Source organism: Equus przewalskii, chromosome 14 (assembly GCF_037783145.1).
Source record: "Equus przewalskii isolate Varuska chromosome 14, EquPr2, whole genome shotgun sequence".
NCBI lineage: Eukaryota > Metazoa > Chordata > Mammalia > Perissodactyla > Equidae > Equus > Equus przewalskii.
The window spans coordinates 60,092,842-60,114,203 of record NC_091844.1 but is presented as its reverse complement, the minus strand read 5'-3'; the positions used below and the strand labels follow the sequence as shown (position 1 = coordinate 60,114,203).

General features: G+C 39.0%; 2 protein-coding genes across 17 annotated transcripts in view; one reads left to right on the top strand and one right to left on the bottom strand.

The window, feature by feature from the left end:
- HEATR5B (HEAT repeat containing 5B) overlaps window positions 1-10,605 on the bottom strand; it is a 107,711-nt gene extending 97,106 nt beyond the window's left edge. Inside the window, exons 1-5 of one of the 5 annotated variants that reach the window (XM_070574050.1) lie at window positions 10,488-10,605; window positions 9,522-9,669; window positions 6,085-6,296; window positions 3,325-3,433; window positions 1,631-1,780 (exon numbers count right to left, since the gene is read on the bottom strand). In XM_070574050.1, the coding sequence (XP_070430151.1) occupies window positions 1,631-1,780; window positions 3,325-3,433; window positions 6,085-6,296; window positions 9,522-9,647 (597 nt within the window). In that variant the 5' untranslated portion in view covers window positions 9,648-9,669; window positions 10,488-10,605. Of the gene's footprint in view, window positions 1-1,630; window positions 1,781-3,324; window positions 3,434-6,084; window positions 6,297-9,521; window positions 9,670-10,382 lie in introns of all 5 variants that reach the window. The other 4 variants (XM_070574053.1, XM_070574051.1, XM_070574054.1 and 1 more) reach the window with 4 other exon arrangements.
- GPATCH11 (G-patch domain containing 11) lies at window positions 10,210-19,776 on the top strand. 12 transcript variants are annotated; one of them, XM_070574061.1, is made up of 10 exons: window positions 10,252-10,727; window positions 12,026-12,268; window positions 13,966-14,037; window positions 14,593-14,819; window positions 15,630-15,671; window positions 16,318-16,438; window positions 16,543-16,633; window positions 17,778-17,891; window positions 18,813-18,894; window positions 19,607-19,776. In XM_070574061.1, exons 3-10 carry the CDS (start codon window positions 13,979-13,981, stop codon window positions 19,660-19,662), a joined length of 792 nt encoding a protein of 263 aa, XP_070430162.1. In that variant the 5' UTR covers window positions 10,252-10,727; window positions 12,026-12,268; window positions 13,966-13,978; the 3' UTR covers window positions 19,663-19,776. The 12 variants fall into 12 exon arrangements, with proteins under 12 accessions (XP_008514375.1, XP_070430162.1, XP_070430165.1 ...); XM_008516152.2 differs by having other exon boundaries at window positions 10,627-10,727; window positions 12,224-12,377; XM_070574066.1 differs by having other exon boundaries at window positions 10,643-10,727; window positions 14,593-15,260.
- Window positions 19,777-21,362: the final 1,586 nt, after the last annotated feature.

Here is a 21,362-nt window from a genome sequence, read left to right as displayed (position 1 = left end):
GAACCCTCATATACTGCTGGCGGGCATGCAAACTGGTACAGCGACTATGGAAAACAGTATGGAGATTTCTCAAAAAATTTAAAATAGAAATACCATACGACCCAGCTATTCTACTGGATATTTATCCAAAGAACTTGAAATCAACAATTCAAAGAAACATTTGCACCCCTATGTTCACTGCAACATTATTCACAATAGCTAAGACGTGGAAGCAACCCATGTACCCAGTGACCGATGAATGGATAAAGAAGATGTGGTATATATATATATACAATGAAATACTACTCAGCCATAAAAAAGACAAAATCGTCCCATATGCAACAACACAGATGGGACTTGAGACTATGTTAAGAGAAATAAGCCAGACACAGAAAGCCAAACACCATATGATTTCACTCATTTGTGGGAGATAAACGAATACATGGACAAAGAGAACAGACTAGTGGTTACCAGAGGGGTAGGGGTTAGAGGGTGGGCATAAGGGGTAAAGGGGCACATTTATATGGTGACTGACAAATAACGTACAACTGAAATTTCACGTTATAAACTTTTATGACCTCAAAAAAATTAAATAAAAAGATTAAAAAAGTTAAGTCAAAATGGATCCTATATCTAAATGTAAAATTATAAAACTTCTAGAAAGAAACACAAGAGAAACCTTGGATTAGGAAAACTTTTCTTAGATTCAACACCAAAAGCACAATCTACATAAGAAAAATTGATAAATTGGACTTTGACAAAATTCAAAACCTTCCTTCTTAGAAAGGTACATTAACAGAATGAAAACACAGGCCACAGACTGGGAGAAAAAATTTGAAAATCATTTATCTAATAAAAGAATATATAAAAAACCTATAAAGTACTCTCAAAGCTCAATAATAAGAAAACAAATAACTCAATAAGATGAAGAGCAAACGATCCAGACAGACTCTTCATCAAAGAAGACATGGATGGCAAAAAGCACCTGAAAATATGCTCATCATTAGTCATTAAAGAAATACAAATTAAAGCCACAATAGCTGTACATATCTATTAGAACAGCTAAAATTAAAGACTGGCAGTACCAAATGTTGCTGAGGATGCAGAGGAAGTAGACATCTCACACACTGCTGGTGGAAATGTAAAATGGTACAAGTACTTTGGAAAACAGTTCCGCAATTTTTTTAAAGTTACACATAAATCTACCAAATGATCCAGTCATTCCATTCCTAGGTATTTACCCAAGTGAAATGAATACCTATGTCCATACAAAACATAGATGTTTACAGTAGCTTTTTTCGTAATGGCCTAAACTAAAAGCAACCCAAATGTCTTTAAGAGGTGAAAAGAATAAACCAATTGTGGTATATCTATACAATGAAATATTACTCGGTAACAAAAAGGAATGAACTATTCATATATGTAACAACATAGACGAATCTCAAAACAAATACGCTGAGTGAAAGAAGCCAGACCAAAAAAGGAGCACACACCACATGACTCCATTTATATATAGTTCTACAAAATGAAACTAATCCAAGGGAAGGAAAAATATGCCATCATATTTTAAAACTTTGAAAGAAAAAAAGTCATTACCTGTCTAAGAGCAAGCAGGATAAGGAGCAGCACTATAAATTGGCTGAGCACTCACCTTGGCAACTGCACACCGAACAGCCATCGACCTGTCAGTCAAGAGGGACCTGGCATTCTTGTAAATATCACGATGACAGGAAGCTGCCGCACCACCCAATCCATTTAGAACTTTCTGTAGACTCATTAAGATTTCACTTCGCCCTTGAGACTAGATGTGAACACAAATCAAAACTTAAGAATATGTTGTAAAACAAAGCCCACATTTAAATAAGAACATACGAAAACAAAAAATTTCCCTGGGGCTTACTTCTAAATCATAAAAAGTAATGAAAAATAAAATAAAATAAAGTATTCTAAAATGTACCTGAAAGGTAAGAATAATTATTAATTTCAATTACATAATATCTTTCTGAGAAATCTGGTTACAAGAAGCAAACATAGTCCAATGTTTCCATGACAAGTTGAAGAGCAATATAATGAGAACACGAAGACAAATTCAAAAGCTTCAATATCACATCTCAAGGGTCCAAACTTTCAAAGGTAAAAGATTAAGTAAAAAGTAATATAAACAGTTTAAAAGAAGAAACATCCAACACATTTAAAAAACTCGTCACAGAGATATGCCAAACCCTCATCTTTTTATAACTAATCCACACTCTTGTTTTCATACTCTCACAGTGCCTAAATCATCTTTCTAGCAGTATACTCATTCAAACACACATCTCTTCCACTAGATTGTAAGCTTTTTGAGGTCAGGGACTATATCTTGTTCATCTTTATATGTCTAATGCCTGATAATATGTCCTCAATTCTTGTTTAATAAATAAATAGACAAATAGCACCCAGAAGAGGTGTTGTCCAAGAAATCTTTAGCTTTCCTAGATACAGAAATTAGACTATGAGAGTCTAAAGCTTAGACCCAAATTAACAAGGAATTTTCAGAAGTAACACCAAACTGACAGGACAAAACAACTATTTTTACTTGATATTAGCTGCTGTGGATTAAATAATGTCCCCCAAAAAGTTTCAAGTCTTACGCCCCATTACCTGTGAACGTGACTTTATTTGGAAGTAAGGTCTTTGCAGATGAAATTAAGTAAAGATGAGATCATATTGGATTAACGTGGGCCCTAATCCAAAGACTCGTATCCTTGTAAGAAGAGAATTTGGATACAGAACACAAATCCACAGGCAAAATGCCCTATGACAATGGAGGTGGAGATTGAAGAGATGCATCTACAAACCAAGGAATACCAAGGAACACCAACGAGTGCCAGCAACCACTATAAGCTAAAAATGTAAGGAAGGATTCTTCCCCAGAGCTTTCAGAAGCATGGTCCTGCTGACACCTTGATGCTGGACTCCTAGCCTCCACAATTGTGAGACAATAAATTTCGGTTGTTTTAAGCCACCCAGTCCGTGTAATTTATTACCCTAGGCAGCTCTAGGAAACTAACACATTAGCTATGGCACAACACATAAAATGCAATGCAAAAATATCCACAGGGCTAAATAAAAAATAATAGGCAAACCTATTCTTTGTCTAGGAAAAGCATTCTTTCCCTTCTCCCTAAAATATAAGGTAAGTACGCTAAAAGAAGGGACAAGTGATATTTATTTTTGCAAGTAATATACCCTGATGCTAAGCAATATGAATACCACAGTGACAGAAAAAAAAGCAGACATATACTAACTGACATCTAATTCCTGCCACAAGCAACACATTTAAATAATATTTATTGCAAAACTTACCTCTGCACTTTTCAGAGATTTCAAAAGATTATTTACTGTTTCTGGAAATGCACTACCTAACATTCTCCCCATTTTTTCATAAAATGCTCCAACACAAGCCACTGCAGCCCTGTAAGAAGTAATATTTTCATTGGTAATTGTTCAGGCTAATAATACAACTTTACTATACTTTTCCCATTTTCAGAAATCAATTTTCTATTTGTGCAGGACACTTTTGGCTACAATCCTTAATTTTCCCCTTCCAAAAACATCTTATTTATTCTTTCTGATTGCAACAAATACTATGGTTAATCAAATTGTATTCTTGTTAGGAATACAAGAGAATAATTATATATTTACATAATAAATCATACTTATCCTCTAGAAAGAAACTCAAGCTTTCCCCTTATGAAGACATCCCAAATTATGTCAATCCACAATGATCCCTCTCTTTTCTCATTATATACATCAACTACTCATTTTGACAAAATTATATTGTTTACTATGTTGTGACTTGACCATTTTATATGTCTATATTTTATCCTGCCAATGTAAATGTAAACTTCAGAAAAAGGAAATATATCTTACACATTTTTGCATTGCTCACAGTGCCTGTCTCTTAATATACAAATAATAGTAGACAATTACTTGTAAAATTTAATCTAAATGGCTTTAAGGGAACATTTGGCTACACAGAAGAAGAAATGTAGCAGCATCCCATCTCTTCAGGAGCAAGGAAACCATCCCATTATCACTCATGTAAACAGTAAATAAATGAACAGCTGTGAGTTTAGCTTAGAGGCAGGAGGAGGGCATGGAGGTGAAGAGCTATGTTTTGAAGTCTGGCAGATGTTACGTCTAAATTCTAGAACCTGCCACCTAATAGCTACATGTTATGAGCAAGTTACTCCGAGGCTGAGAGAGATTCAATAAATTTAGCTCACTATAACACATGTCATAAATAATAGAATCAGGGAGTTGACCTTTACCTCTTTGACTCCAAATCCCATGCTTTTCTCAGTATTCTACAGGCTGATAAGAAAGCTAAAAATGACTGAGGTCACATGCCAGAATATATCAGCGAATTCCTAAACAAAACCCATAAATCCACTGGAAATACATATCAGTAATATGTAATATGTAATAAATTCTATTTAACCAGAACTACAAAATTATATGTGGATTTACTAAACTAAATCATCAAAGTATTAACATAGCTTCAAACTTCAAAATAAAGTGGAAAGTAGTAACACTCTCTAATCTTTTCTGAAACTTTTGAGATCTACATCTATCCCAAACAAGAGAAAATCCAATCACAATGTACCTGTGCAGTTGAAAACGAACCTAAAAATCAGCGTCCAAGTTCAGAAGAACTTCCCCATTTCCTCCTTAAGCTATTATACTGGCCCCTGGTCCCTTGAATGTTGATGTTCTAGAGTTTACTCTTGGCCCTCGTCTCCTTTCCAACAGTATTCTCTTCCTGGGTAACTTTCTCCATAACAAAACGTTCAGCCAAATCTCCATTCTCTACTCAGGGAACTGCACTCCCAACACAGATCTCTAAAATCCAGACCAGGATTTCCAAGTGCCTACTACACACTGTCACTTGCATATTCCCACTATACTCCAAAGTCAGCACGCCCAGAATTGAACTCATCATCTCCCCCTCACAATTTGCTCCCTCCTCTACTTTGTATCTTTCTGAAAAGCACTGTAAATAAGATATAAATAAGCCACTTCTGTTTCCAATTTGAAGTTTTCTTTGCCTAGAAAATAGGCTGGCAAACTATAACCTGCCGGCCAATTCTGGCCCATCATCCAGCCTGCCACTTGTTTTTGTAAATAAAGTTTTATCATACTCTTTTATTTATGTACTGTGGCAGAGATGAATAGTTGTGACAGAGATGTATACTCCACAAAGCCAAAAATATTTCGTATCTGGCCCTTTTCATAAAGTTTGCCAGTCCCCGGCCTATCACGTCCACCTTCCCCTCTTCCCAGCGTAACCCCTTACTTGACTAATTTCCATGTGTCCATCTTTGATGGTTGGTTTTCTCTGGCTGAAGGTTCTTTGAGAAGCCTTTTTTGATACTGCTCTCCACTCACACCACAGATAAGCTTATGTAGGTGTTCTTTCCCTCCCACAGCACTCCTCATTTTACTATAACTGCTGATTTTCTTATCTGATTCTTTCACAGGATGCATCCCTAGAGCCATTATCCTCAACACTTGCTCTGAACCACAAGTATGGTCTAGGAGTTGGGGTCTAGGAGTTGGGTAAGCCCTTAAACTAGAGGTCAGCAAACTTGCAAGCAAAATGGTCTCTGTCTCAACTACTCAAGTCTGCCATTATAGCACGAAAGCAACTACCACTTAAATGAACAGACATGTCTGTATTCCAGCAAAACTTTATTTACAAAACAGGCAGCAAGCTGGATTTGGCCTGTGGGCAACAGTTTGCTCACTCCTGCCTCAATTCCATAACTCTGAAATTCTTTACATTCCTATCCATTCCAACCAAAAATATTATCTCCACCCAAATTTACCAAAAGATTCCCGTACAAATTGCTGACATCATACCAACACTCTGCAAAGTCCCAGTGGTGATGGAGCATATACTGAAATAGAACCCCTTCCCCAGACCTACTGAGAGGTTGTACTGTCAGCAGCAATGCCGCAGCTTCCATCTACCTGGGGGACTTCACGATCAGTAGTCCCTTATTAAGATGCATTACTCTTAAAAAATAAACTTCAAGGGTTGATGTCAAAGTAAGTACTTACAATTTTGTTGGTAAGTAGCCTGCAGTGTCATCTTTATTTCTGATAATGTCATTACACTTATCAAGTGTTTGAAACACAGTGTAAGTATCTCCAATGCTATAAAGGGCTGCAAGATTTTTAGCTAACAATTTTCGTGTAGGTGGTCCAGGTGAGCTGCTTATTAATCCGGTTAATTGTTCAACAAGTTTTTTCTGTTTTTCCTTTACATCAGTCTGTTACAAAAAATAAAGAACATCATCAGTTTTTCTTATACGTATTTTCGTTACCTCTTAATCAAAATAAAAAATACTTAATGGTTAAGACACTCTAATGATTAAAATTTATATTACATTAGGCATACAACCATGAGAATCTTCAAGATAAGGAAAAGTTCAATAAGAAATGAACCATTGTTTCCTAGATTAAATATTCTCCTTCCTTCTCCTCCAATCCCAAAGTTAGCTGCCAATAAAAGTGACTATTCTAGATCCAAAAAGTTTCCACGTCAACTTACTAAGAAATAAACCAATAGTCAAAGGATGCAAAATATTGGGCGTATGGACAACTGACATCTTAGAACCCAGAAAGGCTTCCCTGTAAAAGCAAAGTGAGTAGTTCCTAAAATTACAGGTCAGTGAAGGAAACCAGAAGACCTCTGAGGAGCCCTAGGCAACAGAAAAAATATTCACATCTACCCATAATACTGAGAATTCATTCATTCATTCAAGAAGAACTTATTGTGTACTTATTACATGCCATGCACTATTCTAGGCACTGGGGAGCAACAGGGAACACAACAAAGTCTCTGCCCTCATGAAGTTCACATTCTAGTGGGGAGAGACAGCACTTAACAAATAAATGAATAGTGTGAGTTCTCACTGTTTTCTATAGATTAGTAAGAAAAGGCCTCTCTGAAAAGAAGTGAAGGTGCGAGCTACACAGATACCTAGGAGAACATTCCAGGCAGAGGGAACAAGTGCAAAGGCCTGGAGGTGGGAGCATGCTTAGCATGCTCAAGGACAGCAAGAAGGCCAGTTTGGCTGGAGCAGAGTAAGAGAGAGGAAGGAGTAGGAGATGAAGTCAGAAGGGTAGAAGAAACTAGATTCCGTGGTGCCCTAGACACCATTGTAAGAACTTTGTATTTTTTTTCTGAATGAGAGTTTGAAGCAGAGGAGGGATGTTATCTAAATGTTTTAACAGGCTCATTCTGACTACTGAGCTAAGAATACTCTACAAGGTACATGGCTGGAAGCAGATGAGCACTCAGGAAGCTGTTGCAGTAATCCAGATGAGAGATGAGGGTGGTAACAATGGAGTTAACGAAAAATAATTTAATTCTGGATATATTTAGTGGATAGAATCAGCAGGATTTGCTGATGAATATGAATTGAAGTTTTAGAAAAAGAGAGAAATCAAGAATGCCTCTAAGGTTTATGACCTGAGCAACTAGAAGGATGAAATGGTCATTTCTTGAGTTGGAGAGCACTGGAGAAAGGACAGGTTTGGGAGGGCATTCAAGAATTTGGTACTGAACACATTAACTTTGAGATGCTGTTTAGATATCCAAGATAAAGAGGTGGAGCAGGTTGTAGGATAGCTGGCAGTTATTATTGTATAGATGGTAGTAAAATTCTTAAGATTAGATAATATCATTGAAGGAGTAAGTATAGATAAATTTTTTTTAAAAAAAGAGCTCAGGACTGAGAAGGAGCCAACGAAAGAGATGAAGAGTAACTAGTGAAATAGGAAGAGCACTAAAAGCAAATACGTCTTGGGAACCACAAATAGGAAGAACTTGACACAAAGTGTGCATCAACAGTAATGATAACAATCCACTGTTAAATTTGGGTGGAGGGTATAGAGATGTTCATATTATCAGGCTTCATAATGTAAATAACTTTTTTTTTTGCTGAGGAAGATTTACCCTGAGCTAACATCTGCACCAATCTTCCTCTACTTTGTATGTGGGTCGCCACCACAGCATGGCTGCCAAAAAGTGGTGCAGGCCCACACATGGGAACCAAACCTGGGCCACTGAAGCAGAGCACAGCAAACTTGACCAATAGGCCATGGGGCCAGGCCCTAAATAACTTTTTATATACTCTTTTGCATTTTTCAATTTCACAACAAAATAAAAAATATTTTAAGTGTTTCAAGTTAGAGGATCAACTATGCCAAAAGCTGCTGATGGGTCAATTAGGACACAATAATGACCACTGGTTTGGGCAATGTGAGATCACTGATGACAAGAGCTGTTTCAGCAGAGTGGAGGCCACAAGTATCCAGTTGAAGGGGGTTAACAGAAAACAGAAACTTCTAATTAAATACTGTAAATGAATCCATGCATTAACTCTGTTTCTCTAGAAACCCTACCAAAACTATACTACAGGGTAACCAAAAAAAAAAAAGCACAAATCCACAAGGGCAAAGAAAATAGGAAAAGAATCAACACAAATAATGGAAGCCAGGTATCCCTATGGAAAGTTGAGAAGAGATCCATCTTATAACACAGAATGCTCTAAAAGTTCTTGTTTGCTTTTTGTTTTTGTTTTTTCCTAGGTGCTTATAAATGAGGGAGTGAAGCTGTGTCTAGAAATGAAGGAAATGACTGAGAGTCTATTTTACAAGTCATAAGACTTCCATATCTTGCTCCTCCATTCTGCACTAAGGGAGCTCAGGCATAGCTGCGGGCTGGGGAAACTTGCAGTGCAAACAGTGAATTAAGTGAAAGCTTACATACTGGATGTTGAAGTCCCCAGCTTTCTCCCCTAATCCCCAGAACCTAGGCAGCTAGCCATATACCCTATGACACTAGAGTACAAAAGTCTCTTCTGGGGAATGACTAGCCCAGAGAAACCTAAGATACTAACGTCAGGGGTTCCTCAAAGACCCGACTGGCCTACTGGGAAGTACAGTTAACAAACTTCACCCTGCCCAGGAAACTTTTTACTACTCATTCAAATTTGAGGAGACAGCCAAAGATGATTAGATGTCTCAGGAAAGCATCTCATTTTAAAGACAGAAAATAAAACAGACAGATAATGAAAGGCAACTTGAATAAAACAGACCATGCAGAAAGAATAGGAAAAAAAAAAGCCTATTAATAACTCCTCAGTAAAATAAGTGAAGATACGGGGATTGCTAGACAGCACTGAGGGACCACTTGAAGTTGGAGATAACAAATTTAAAGTGACAGCAGTCACATAATCATGTTTTTCTCCAGTCACATTCAACTGTCCAGGTAGAGGCATGAAGGAGGCAACAAACGGGATTTAAACGAGGTTTGGGTTTTGCCACAGAATAGAAAAAGGACAGACGAGAAATTCCCATTACAGTGTAATATTCTCAAGCTCCATAAGCGACCCAGGACCTTTCCAAAACATAATGTGTTTTACAAATCACGAACACATAATACTCTTTATTACATTAACCCAGCTGGACAAAAAGCAATACCATACCTTGTTGGCAGCAACCAAGACTTTATCAAGAAATCGCAACCATTCAAAGATAAAAACTGGTCTCTTTGCTTCCGTGATTTGAGCCAAAGCTTCTTCATTTAGCAATAAACTGTGGGCTAACTCCATTACTGAAGTTTTAAATTCAGACCTTAAATAAAGAAAGAATACCTGTAAGGATGCAACCTTGTAATGAATGCAACCACTAAGAAATGAAAAGCAAGGCTTTACTTCTCATCTCATTTGGAGGAAATCTACAACTTCTTTGAGGCAAAACCTGAGAACCTAATTTTAAAGGACAGGGGTACAAGCAAAAACAAAAGCAAATGCTTGGCGAGGAAGAATGAGTAACGGAGTGAAAGGAAAATATTTTAAAATATGTACTGCAAATAAGGCATTACTCCAGAAGACACAGGCCTAGCAAAACACATGCCCTTAACCCATTCCGTAAATGGGAAAACTGAAGCACCGAGGTCATCCACCGGCCGGGCCTGACCACCTAGCCACCTTTCTCCCTCGCCCGCCGCTCCGTGCACTGCAGCCTTCCCCTCTCCTGCAGCACGGGGCCCAGGGGGACGTCCGGGCATCCTCGCATACAGATCCCACACGGGAAGGCCAGGAGTCCTCCCACGGGGATGCGCTGGGGGCGGCCAGGTCCCCGGGCGGTCCGGGAACGCAGCCGGCAGAGGCCGCGCGCGCTGCGGGTCTGCGCGAACCCGGCGACTCCGCGGACGGGAGCGCGGCGCCGGGTCTGGGGGAAGCGAAGGAGGCCGCCGCAGGCCTCGGCAGGGTCACTCGGGCTGTCAACTCCAGGAGGCGGCAGCCTGGAACCGAGCCCGGCGCCTGAAAAGGGAAGATGCTCACTACGAACTCGATTTTCCTCCCCAGCCTTCTGAAAATGTACGAGCAGACAGGGGTGTGAGTGGGTGTCAACGGCCATGCTTTGACGGCGGACGGGAACGGCCTCACCTCCTAGTCTGCCAGGAGGCGACCAGCTGAGCTCCGCAGCCAGAAGCAGCCGCCGAGGGACCCGGATGCCCCGCCTCTCTCACTCTAGCCGGCAGGAAACGAGGGGACAGCGCGTGCGCAGAAGGCTGGTCTTGCGCAAGCGCACTAACCACGTCCTCCTAGCCCCGCCTGCCGTAGATTTTGTATTGATTCCGCACAGGGAAACACCGGCGGGAGCCGAGGCCCAGAAGTCTTGCGCAGGTGAGTGGGCGCTTGCGCAGCGCGCTGTCGCGAGCTGACGCGGGGCGAGTACAAATGCCAGGTAAGGGGTTGGAGGCGCCCGATAGAATGGTAAAGGGCGGTGATCTGTGCGCTGGCTGTAACTACCCCGTCACATCGTCTCCCACCTTCCCACTCGTGAGTGGTCGCGTCTGTGGCACGCTTGCACCCGGGAGGGACGCGAGAGGCAAGGGCTCAGTGGTGCCTGAAGGGAGTGTTTGGGACTGAGAGGCGTTTCTTGTCACCTTTCTGCTGTACATTCAACTACTTAGCTCATTTGTCCGCTTGGATATATGATGGGACTCTCAGTGTGTCTGAAGTAGCACCCTTGTTGCCACCTCTCCGCCCGCTTTCTGCCAAAAAAACAAAAACAAAAACAAAAACACCCCAGCCAAAACCCGGACGAAACCTACTACAGTCTAACTACTCTCAACAACTGGTAACTCCATTCTTCCGGATATTCAGACCAAAAGCCTTGGAGTAATCCTTGGCATCCATCTTTCACACACCACCTCCAATCATCAGCAAATCTTGTTAGCTCTACCTTCAAAATATGCCTAGACTCCAACCACTTCCACTGCTGTCGCTGTGGTCCAAACCACCGTCATCTCTGCCTGGATTGTCGCCTTGTGAAGTTTATCCCTGTGCTTGATGAGAATGGATGATGCCACAGTATATCGTAATCATAAAAAGGGAGCTTTAAAAATAATCTGTAAGCCCCTGGCACTTTAGAGCTAAATGGGTCCCTTAAAGATAATCTAATCCTATTGGCAGTAGCAAGAGCACTGAGACCTGGATTTTTTGTTGTGTTGAGCAAGTCATTTAGCCATACTGAGCCTTAATTTCTCCAACTAGAAAGTGGAACTACCTACCTACCTGACAGAGTTGTTAATGATGATTAAATGGGATAAAAATGTGTGATATACTGGGTAGGTGCTAAACCATTATGTGTAAAAATACTGTTATTAGAAATGAAGATTCTGAGCTTTAGAGACAGTGGGTGAATTACCACAAATGCTGTATATAATCTTACACATTCTTAACTTAGAATATTATAACAAAAAGAAAAATAGGCAAAACTAAACTAATGTTTCAGGATGATGAAACTATAAAGAAAAGGAAGTGATTGGAAGGGTGCAGTTGGGTAGGGGTCAAAGAGGACTCCTGGGTAGCTGACAAGGATGTGCTATTGATGATGGTTTGTATTATCTTTTGCTGTGTAACAAGTTATCCCAACATTTAGCAGCTTGAATTAACTATAAACATTTATTATCTCACAGTTTCTGGAATTCGTTAGGGATTTAGCTTAGCCCGGACTTCCTTAAGATATAGTGAAGATGCCAGCTCAGGCTGAGTCATCTGCAGGCTTGACGGGGGCTTGAGGATCCATTTCCAAGGTGGCTCACTTGTGTGGCTCCCAAGTTCATGCTGGTTGCTGACAGGAGGCCTGAGTTTCTCCCACGTGGATCTCTCCATAGAGCTACTTAAGTGTCCTCACTACGTGACAGCTGACTTTCTTCAGAGTGAGTAATCTAACTGACTTCAGAGTTAACATGATCCAGGAGCTGTTGTGTCTTTTATGGCCAAGAAGTCACACTCCATCATTTCCAGACTATCCTGTTGGTTACACAGGTCAGTGCTCTTCACTGTGGAAGGAGACTACACAAGGACCTTGACAACCAAGAGGCAGGAATCCTTGGGGGCCATCTTGGAGGCTACCACATGGTTACAAGAGTGTTTGCCTTATAAAAATTCATTAAGCCATATATTTGTTTCATGTGATTTTCTGTATTGATGATCTGTTTACAAAAATATTTTTTTGGAAACAAGATATGGTGATGTAGGGAGAAAAGTATTCTGTTATTACAAAATCATAACTATTATTAAAGCCCCTTCTTATTCGCATCATAGCTAAACATTAAGAATTTATGATGTTTGGGACACAGTGCTAGGCAGTGGGGATATAGGGGACTTGTCTTTGTGATTTACAGCCTAGTTTGGAAGATATACATATAAAAATATTAAAAACCAGTACAGTACTACTTTCTTCATCCAGGGTAATTGTCCAGTCTCTGGATTGCAGTTGACAGAATCCCTACTCAAACAAGCTTAAGTAATGAGGAAATTTATTAGCCGACATAGCTGGGAAGAGTGCTAGGTCACAGCATCAAAGAAAGAGCTACAGGAATCAGGGTCTTGGGAACTAGGGTTGGAGACTGCAACAAGTGACTACCCTTTTGTGTCCAGCTACTGGATCAGCAGCACTGGCATCACCTGGGAGCCTGTTAGAAACGCAGAACCTCAGGGTCACTCAGAATCAGACTCTGCATTTTAAGAAGATCCCGGCACAATTCATGTACATCAAGTTTGAGATGCTCCTTTCTGGATAATTATTTTATCCCTTTAAGTGCCAATAATTATGTGATTTTAACTATTTTGGATGGAAACTCTCCTCAAAATGTTCCCATATAAGTGAGGTGTTAACTATACAAGTTCCAAATGAGCAGGTTGAACAGAAAGTGCTGTAGGGAGAGGCCTGGAGTGGTCAGGACAGGTTTTGGTGAAGGAGGATAGCCTAGGCCTCGAAGGAAGGAAGTGCCGGTAGTGTGTTCAGAGGACAATGAGAAGCCCATGTGGCTTGAATAATGAATCCTAAGGGAGAGTCGAGTCAGATTATGAAGGATCTCTCCTGCTACAGTGTTAAAGTGACTGGTCCTCCACTGCCTATAGGGTAAAGTTTATTGAAGGATTTGAAACAGGCAAGTAACATGACCAGACTTAGGTTTTTAAAAAACCACTCTGGAGGAGATGTAGAGGATGGATTGGAAGAGGAGAGGCCAAAGGTAATGAGAGCAATTAGGAAGCTGTTGTAATAGTTCAGGTGAGAAAGAAATGCCCGAACTAAAGCAGTGATCGCATAGAAAAAAATGCCTGCGAGGGATATTATGGAGTAAGAATTAACATGGTTTATGAGAGGTCTAGATTGGGGAGATAGTAGTGACATTACTTTGGAAATATAGGGGATGAAGGAGGTTTGGGGTAGAAGAGAATGAGTTGTTTGGATTGTTGAGTTTGAGAGTGCCACAGAGAAAGATGTCAAAGGGCACTGGAATATGTGGTAGCACTCTAGAGAAAGGTCATGGCTGGGGATACAGAAAAGTTTATGTCCATTTTGGTAAACTAAAAAAATACTTGTTACTGTATCCTATTTGCTTTGTAGATACTGTTGCCATATGAAGTTGAACATGGCAGAAGACGACGACTATATGTCTGACGTCTTCATTAATGTCCAGTAAGTAAATGTGTACACCTCATGTAAGGGCATGTGTAAGACAATAAGGTAGACTCTTGAGCAATGATACTGATTTTAAGTGTGAGCTTGGAAAGTTAGTCTTACTGCTTTATGCACACCACCTGCGTGTCAATACAAAGATACTAGGAGCCTCTTCTTCCCTTTTAATGCTAAGCGTTTTACTTCTGCCCTTCATCTTTTTTATTCCCCTCTTCCAAGGAAATTTACTCTTTTCCTTTATTTCATCGTATTGTCTCTTCTAGCTACCATTCAGCTTGGCTCTTTATTGTTGCCAACTTCCTGGAAAAATTAGTTTGGACTTACTATTTCTAACTTCAACTCTATACTTTCTGTAGTTTCCTACAATCTGACACCAGCCTTCATCATTTTTACTAAAGCAGCCATTCTCAGAGGCCACTGATTATGTTCTAATATCAAGGATAACAAAGTTGATCATAAAGGTAGTGCTGAAATATTGTGTCAAGTGAGTAAGTAGCAAAGTTATGAGAAAACTTCATGTACTCATCTAGAATAACTTTTTCCCTTATTCTTCAGAGAAGATATCAGACCAGGATTGCCAATGCTGAGGCAAATCCGAGAAGCCCGTAGAAAAGAAGAAAAGCAACAGGAAGCTAATTTGAAAAACAGGCAGAAGAGTTTAAAAGAAGAAGAGCAAGAAAGACGTGACGTTGGGTTGAAGAATGCCCTAGGCTGTGAAAACAAAGGGTTTGCTTTGCTCCAAAAGATGGGATATAAAAGTGGTCAGGCCCTTGGCAAGAGTGGTGAGTCACATCTGGAAATAAACAGCTGTTCCTAACCACCAGATGGTGATGTATTGATGTGTACCAGTGACGACTCTTTAATCTGTATCCATCTACACAGAAATTAAAACAACTTAAGCTTCCTAGTCTCTTACGTACTAACAAACTTTACAGAGAACTTTCATCTTCCCACATCCGCTTTAGACAGCCATGTGCCGTCAAGAGCTGCTTATCAGCCCAGCTCAGCCTTGAAGGCTTTAACAAGTGGAATGGACGAGGCTTACAATGGAGGCAGCAGCTAAGAGTGGTGACAAGTGAAGGGTTGAGAAATACAATGGTCAGAGGATAGAGAAGCAACATTGAAGATGATGTCGGCACTCTGCCCTGCTTGCTCTGGACCTGTGGCGGCTGCCTGAATGACCACCCAGTTGGAGAAGCTCACTTCTCACCTCTGTTTAGGAAGTGAGACTGTTAAGATGTAAAGGCCGTATATTTATAGTAGTTTCTGTCAGCTGTTTTTCTTTTCTTCTCTCCTTTATGGTGATGGCTTTGAACTTCACTTAGCAAGGCTGTCGCTCTCTTAGACGTCTATCAGTGTTTAAAACTCTGCCTTCGGGTGGCATAAGAGGCCATGGGTCAGCCTTATTGAGGACTAGGTATTTGAAGGCAAGGGAGGTAGCTGCTTATAGAGTATTGATGTTCAGCTTTCAGTTCTGAATACCATAAAAACTGGAGGGGATATGTATAGAACATTGTAAAGTTGCATGCTATGCTTACCTGTCGTTTGAGGAAGAATTTCTGAAGTAGTTTGTATTTTGTTCTCTTTTTTAGGAGATGGTATTGTTGAACCAATTCCTCTCAACGTCAAAACAGGTATGTATTTTTTAGCATATTTACCAGTAATAATAACTTATACTTAGATCTATCACATATATTTGCTCAATAAATATTTTTTTTATGGTGGTACTCTTACAGTTCTTATCATAGGAAGCCCTCAATAAAATGTTTGTTAGTTAAACTTCTAAACCTTATAAACTAAAAATAAAAGTAAGTTTTAGTGAATATAAAATAAAATTTAAGTCATAAATATGGGGAGAAATTATTGTAATTATTGAAAACAAAAAGCTATTTTTTCCCATTAAAATATCCTAAAAGTATTCTGAGACAGATTTATCCATTGTGTTTTTCTTAATACTTCAGATGAATGCAAGAGAAAAAATATGTTTTATTTGTTCATCATATTTATATGAAAGTATGACAGTTGATACTATTTTCCTGATTTAAAAAAATCTGTATAGTATTACTACTATCTTATTAGATCAGACAGATGATCTTTGTAAACATCAAATTGTGTGTTTGGGTCTTTTAAAAAAATCTCTAGTGTGTTTTTCCTGTCATTCTTTCCAATTGATTTTGAGGGATTGTATTCAAATTAGAATTGCATTCAATTTGTAAATATTTAAGTTGTCAAGTTTTGAAGTATAAGTAAGTTTCTCATCAGCGTTATCTGTTTGAACAGGGAAAAGTGGCCTTGGGCATGAGGCATTATTAAAACGGAAAGCAGAGGAAAAATTAGAAAGCTACAGAAGAAAGATTCACATGAAAAATCAAGCTGAAGAAAAAGCTGCAGAACAATTTCGGTAAAACTTTGAGCTGTTTTTGTGGTATGTTTTCTGGCACTTCAGCTTCTAAAATGGATAAAGAGGATATAGACCTTTAGTATATGACTTTTTCTTTCAATTAGAATGAGACTTAAAAGTAAGCAAGATGAAATGAAGCTAGAAGGAGATCTTAGAAGAAGCCAGCGAGCCTGTCAACAGTTGGATACTCAGAAGGCAAGCCTTTCACCTGTTTTCAGTTTGGTAAAGTGTTTTGGCACCCAGTGTGATTTGCCATGTGTATATCAAAAAAAAAAAAAAAAGAACTCCAAATCTGGTATATCTAGCCTTCTACCCATTAAAGCTCTTATTTAACATGCACTACTGATCTATGATAGTTGATACAATAATGACTTGATTACTGCAAGAACCTGTATAGTCTGAATTATCCAATAAGGGTTCAGTAATATTTTTACATTTAATTGTTCTCTGCTTATTTGAATATTAATTGCTCAGAGCTAGTATGTGTGGAAATTCTGTTCACCAGAATATTTGATTAGCCAGAATAGCCTATTTTCAGTCCATATTTAGTATCTCCTGTGTGTCTAACTAGTAAAATCATAGTAGAATACTATCTATTTCATTTGAACATTTCTTAAAAACATTTTTTAAAAATTACTTTTATTTTTTATTTTGATGTTTCAAGTACCATCAAATTAAAATGACTCCATTTAAAGTCCCAAAAATGTTTGTAAAATTTCCCTCATATATAAATAGATTGCTGGAAGCAATCTCTCACTTTTCTCTATTTTCATAGCACTTAATTTTGAATGTGTGTCATAACACTTAAGATTTCCTAGCTTGGGGCCGGCCCAGTGGCGCAGAGGTTAAGTTAGCATCTTCTGCTTTGGTGGCCTGGGGTTCGCCGGTTCGGATCCCGGGTGTGGACCTATACACTGCTTGTCAAGCCATGCTGTGGCAGGCATCTCAAATATAAAGTAGAGGAAGATGGGCACAGATGTTAGCTCAGGGCCAGTCTTCCTCAGCAAAAAGAGGAGGATTGACGGCAGATGTTAGCTCAGGGCTAATCTTCCTCAAAAAATTAATTTAAAAATAAAAAGATTTTCTAGCTTATATGTATTATTTTATACCCATTAAGCTATTTATACCCATAGCTTATTTTCTGTACCAGACTGCCAGCAACTTAGACACAATGTTCTAATTGGGTTTTGCATCCCCAGAGTTCATAGTACAGTGCTTTCCTCTTGAAGCAGCACTCAGTAAATATTTAATTGAAAGATTGAATACTTGTTGACATGAACATACTTGTGATAGTCTTATGTTTAGCTATGTTTAATTGGGAATAATTCTACATTTTCAGAATATTCAAGTTCCCAGGGAGGCATGGTACTGGTTGAGGCTTGAGGAGACTGAAGAAGAGGAAGAGGAAGAAAAAGAACAAGATGAAGATGAATATACGAGTGAAGATTTAAGTGTATGTTTTGGCACGAGCTCCTTGAGCAGGGTGTCTCAGCCGTGGCACCATTAACGTTTTGAACTGGGTAACTTGTCGTGGGGTGCTGTTCTGTGCGCTGTAAGATGTCTAGGAGCATTCCTGGCCTCCACCCACCAGATGCCAGTTTCACTTCCCCCTTGTGACAACCAGAAATGTCTCCAGACATTGTTAAATGTCCCCTGAGGGAAAAATCACCCCTAGTTCAAAACCACCGCATTATAGGTTTATGTTATTAACGCCAAATCAAAGCTTCATATAATTTTTCCCTTTAGTTTCAATTTACCCTCTCACCTCAGCTTAGGTTTGGATGATGGATTACCTACAAATGGAAATTACTTTAGTTTTGACCTTGTTTCCTGTTAAACTTCTGGAAATGATTCTAATGAGTACCTCTCTCCTCCACCCGTAAATAAAGCAAAAAAACACGATGCAGAGGAAGGGAGATTATTCAAGAAAGGAATACACATTTCTGTGGTTACATGTATATAAGAATGTTGTGGGAAACATTTACAGTTTGAAAAACCTATGTTCCACTAAACTGGGAGACCACTGATGAGAACTTTAATGGCAAAGAGAAGCACCTCATCCCATCTAGGGGAGGTAGATTCTTTGAAAGTAGAAGGGGTCTTTGCAGGATGCTGATTATAAAAGAGCCAGCCAAAGCCTATTTTCTAAATGTTAGCAAGTGGTTTCTGTTGTTTCTGGCAGACTTGTGAAAACATCAGGGTGGCTGGTAAACTGGGACATGTTCTCATATATTCTGCCCTTGGCCTCTCTCCTAAGTGGTTGAGAGTGTAGCAAACATTTACTGCCCTGGGCTAATTTAGTTTGATCCAGGAGATCAGAAAACCAAGATTCTGTTCAGTGTGAGTTATTAATATGCTTGTGTCCTCTATCTAGGTACTGGAAAAATTACAAATATTAACAAGTTATTTAAGAGAAGAGCATCTGTATTGTATTTGGTGTGGAACAGCCTATGAAGGTAACAAGATATTGTATACTTTTTAAAAATATTGTACACAAGTGCTTTTTGATTTTTAACTTTGGTCTTTTTGTAAAAATCACATTTCCAGTAGACAATGGAAATTTCTTATTCCATCTAAATGTCAAGCAGGATTAATGTCTTAAAGAAATAGTGGTTATAGAAATAATTGAGGCCTTACTAAAGGTGTTTTTAACTTTTCAGAAACTGAATGTGTAGAAGGGAGTTTTTCAGTTCTATTTCAAAAGAAAGAATTTCCTAATCACTTGAGGATGATGAATTTTTTTTCATGATTTTTAAAGATTCTTTCTTCACCTAAAGATACTTGAAGGAAATATTAAGTTTTTAGGACTAATTTTTATGTAGTTAGAATATTGTCCCTGAACCATAAAAATCAGAATGTTGAAATCCACTCCATTTTTTTTTTTTCATTGTAAGGAAAGAAACGGTTTAAAACTTGCCAGATGTCTTGTAGAGCCACGGCTTTCCCTTTTAACACAGTTGCTGAAGCTGGCTAGGCTAAACTTGAATTGAAGGACTTTGTACTTGAGAGTGAAGAATTTTGGTTGTTATTTTTTTTATCTTTTCCTGGTTTGTTTAGCAGAGTAAGCAGCAAACACAACTAAAAAAATATGTTATGTTGAAATAATTTTCTAGAATAGTTTACTATATAACTTGTATTAATCTTTCATTTTTATCACATAAATTACAGATAAAGAAGACCTGTCTTCAAATTGCCCAGGACCAACTTCGGCAGATCACGACTGAGATTATTCTCAATAAAGTAGAAACTTGGAAAATGTTATTGTTTCCTAAAGATAGACAATTGAGCTGTTAGAATTCCCCAATTTTTGATGCCAGTAAAGAAAGAGGAGCTTTGTATGTTTTGTTCTTTTTGTACTTTGGAAACACTTTGTTCACTGACTTCAAACAAATAGTGGAATGCTATTTCAGAACACAAGTATCATAGACATGGGAAATTACCATTTATGACTCCATTGTGATGCTTATGGGGTTTAAGGACATCAACAGGTAACTCTCTTATTCCCCTCTTCACTTCAGAAAAGAGTGAGAAATAAGACATGGGAGTTAGAGAGATGCAAGCTATCAGCTTTATTATCGATGAAGCTGAACTAGAGACCAAGGTTGACTTGTTCTCCAGTGAGGCTCCCTAATGTATCTCCCTGGGCAGAGGGATCTGCAGACCTCTGCCTTGCAGGGACAGAGCCCAGCTTTGCATTCTGAGACCAGGGAGCTCTGACACCCACCACGGGCTGGGCCACCCATGCTCAGTTCCTTCTCCCAAAATCACTCATCCGTTAAGACACCTCTCTGTTGAGAGGGAATGAATGAGGGTTCACAGAGCTGCTTTCCACACTTCTCTCTCCTAAGGAGCAAGAGGAAGTTCCCTCCGTTCCACGCAAGCATGAGGAGAAGGGGAAAAGTATTCCCCTCAGTAAGACTGATGTCCAAGGCAATCAACACTACTTAATTCTAATCAAGTTGTTTTAGAAACAAAAATAATTATGATACTTCTGGTAAAATAGTGAGTTTTCATGGCAATGTGTATATCCATTGTAAGTGATCTATTGCACATTGTGGCTAAAGAAACTTAACAGTTGGGGTAACCTTAAATACCAGGTGATCCAACTAGTTACTGAATTTGGGAGCCCCTTGCCAACAGTCCTAGCAGGTGGTAATCCAACCTCTGCCTGTATTCCTCCAGGAATATATTTACCCAGAGAGCTCACTGCCTTAAAATGGAGCATTCCATTGCTGGGTACCACTAAGTGATTTTTAAAGTTATTTTTCTCTCTTACGCTGAAATCTGCTTTCCTGTAATTTAATCAACTACAGCTAAGGACATAACGTGGCACAGCTCTAAAGAGCTCCACTCAAGGTTAGGTATCAAAATCATGAACTTTTTTCAAAGTTCACAAGCTCAGGTGCCTCCCTAGTGATTTTGGTAAGCACTTGTAGATGAGAGCTAGTGCTATAGGTTAAACGTAGAGCAGTCCTGTTCTCAGATGGAGTTGTAACCACACCTGTACAGTTTTACAGCTCATCTTTCAGAGCACTGAGCAAGAGATCACATTCTTCCTTTTAATAGAAGCAGCATACACGAGAACAAAGCAAAAGATAACCTACACGTGCACAAATTAAGATAATCAATAGTACAACTTGTATTAGCCTCTGACCTAATAAGATCTAATTCACTTGTTCTCAAGTTTAACTTGGGGAGCTATAAAAAATGATAATACAAAGCTCCCACCCCCAGAGATTCTGATGTAGTTGGTCACTGTGGCCTGGGCATCACTACCTTTGATTGTAAGATGCAGCAGAGTTTGGAACCACTAACCTCGTTAACTTCTGGGCTTGTTCTTCATTCAAAAGATGAATCATTATTTTTATGAATATAAATAGAAATATAAAATATTGGCATTTATATAGTTGGATAATACTGTTTA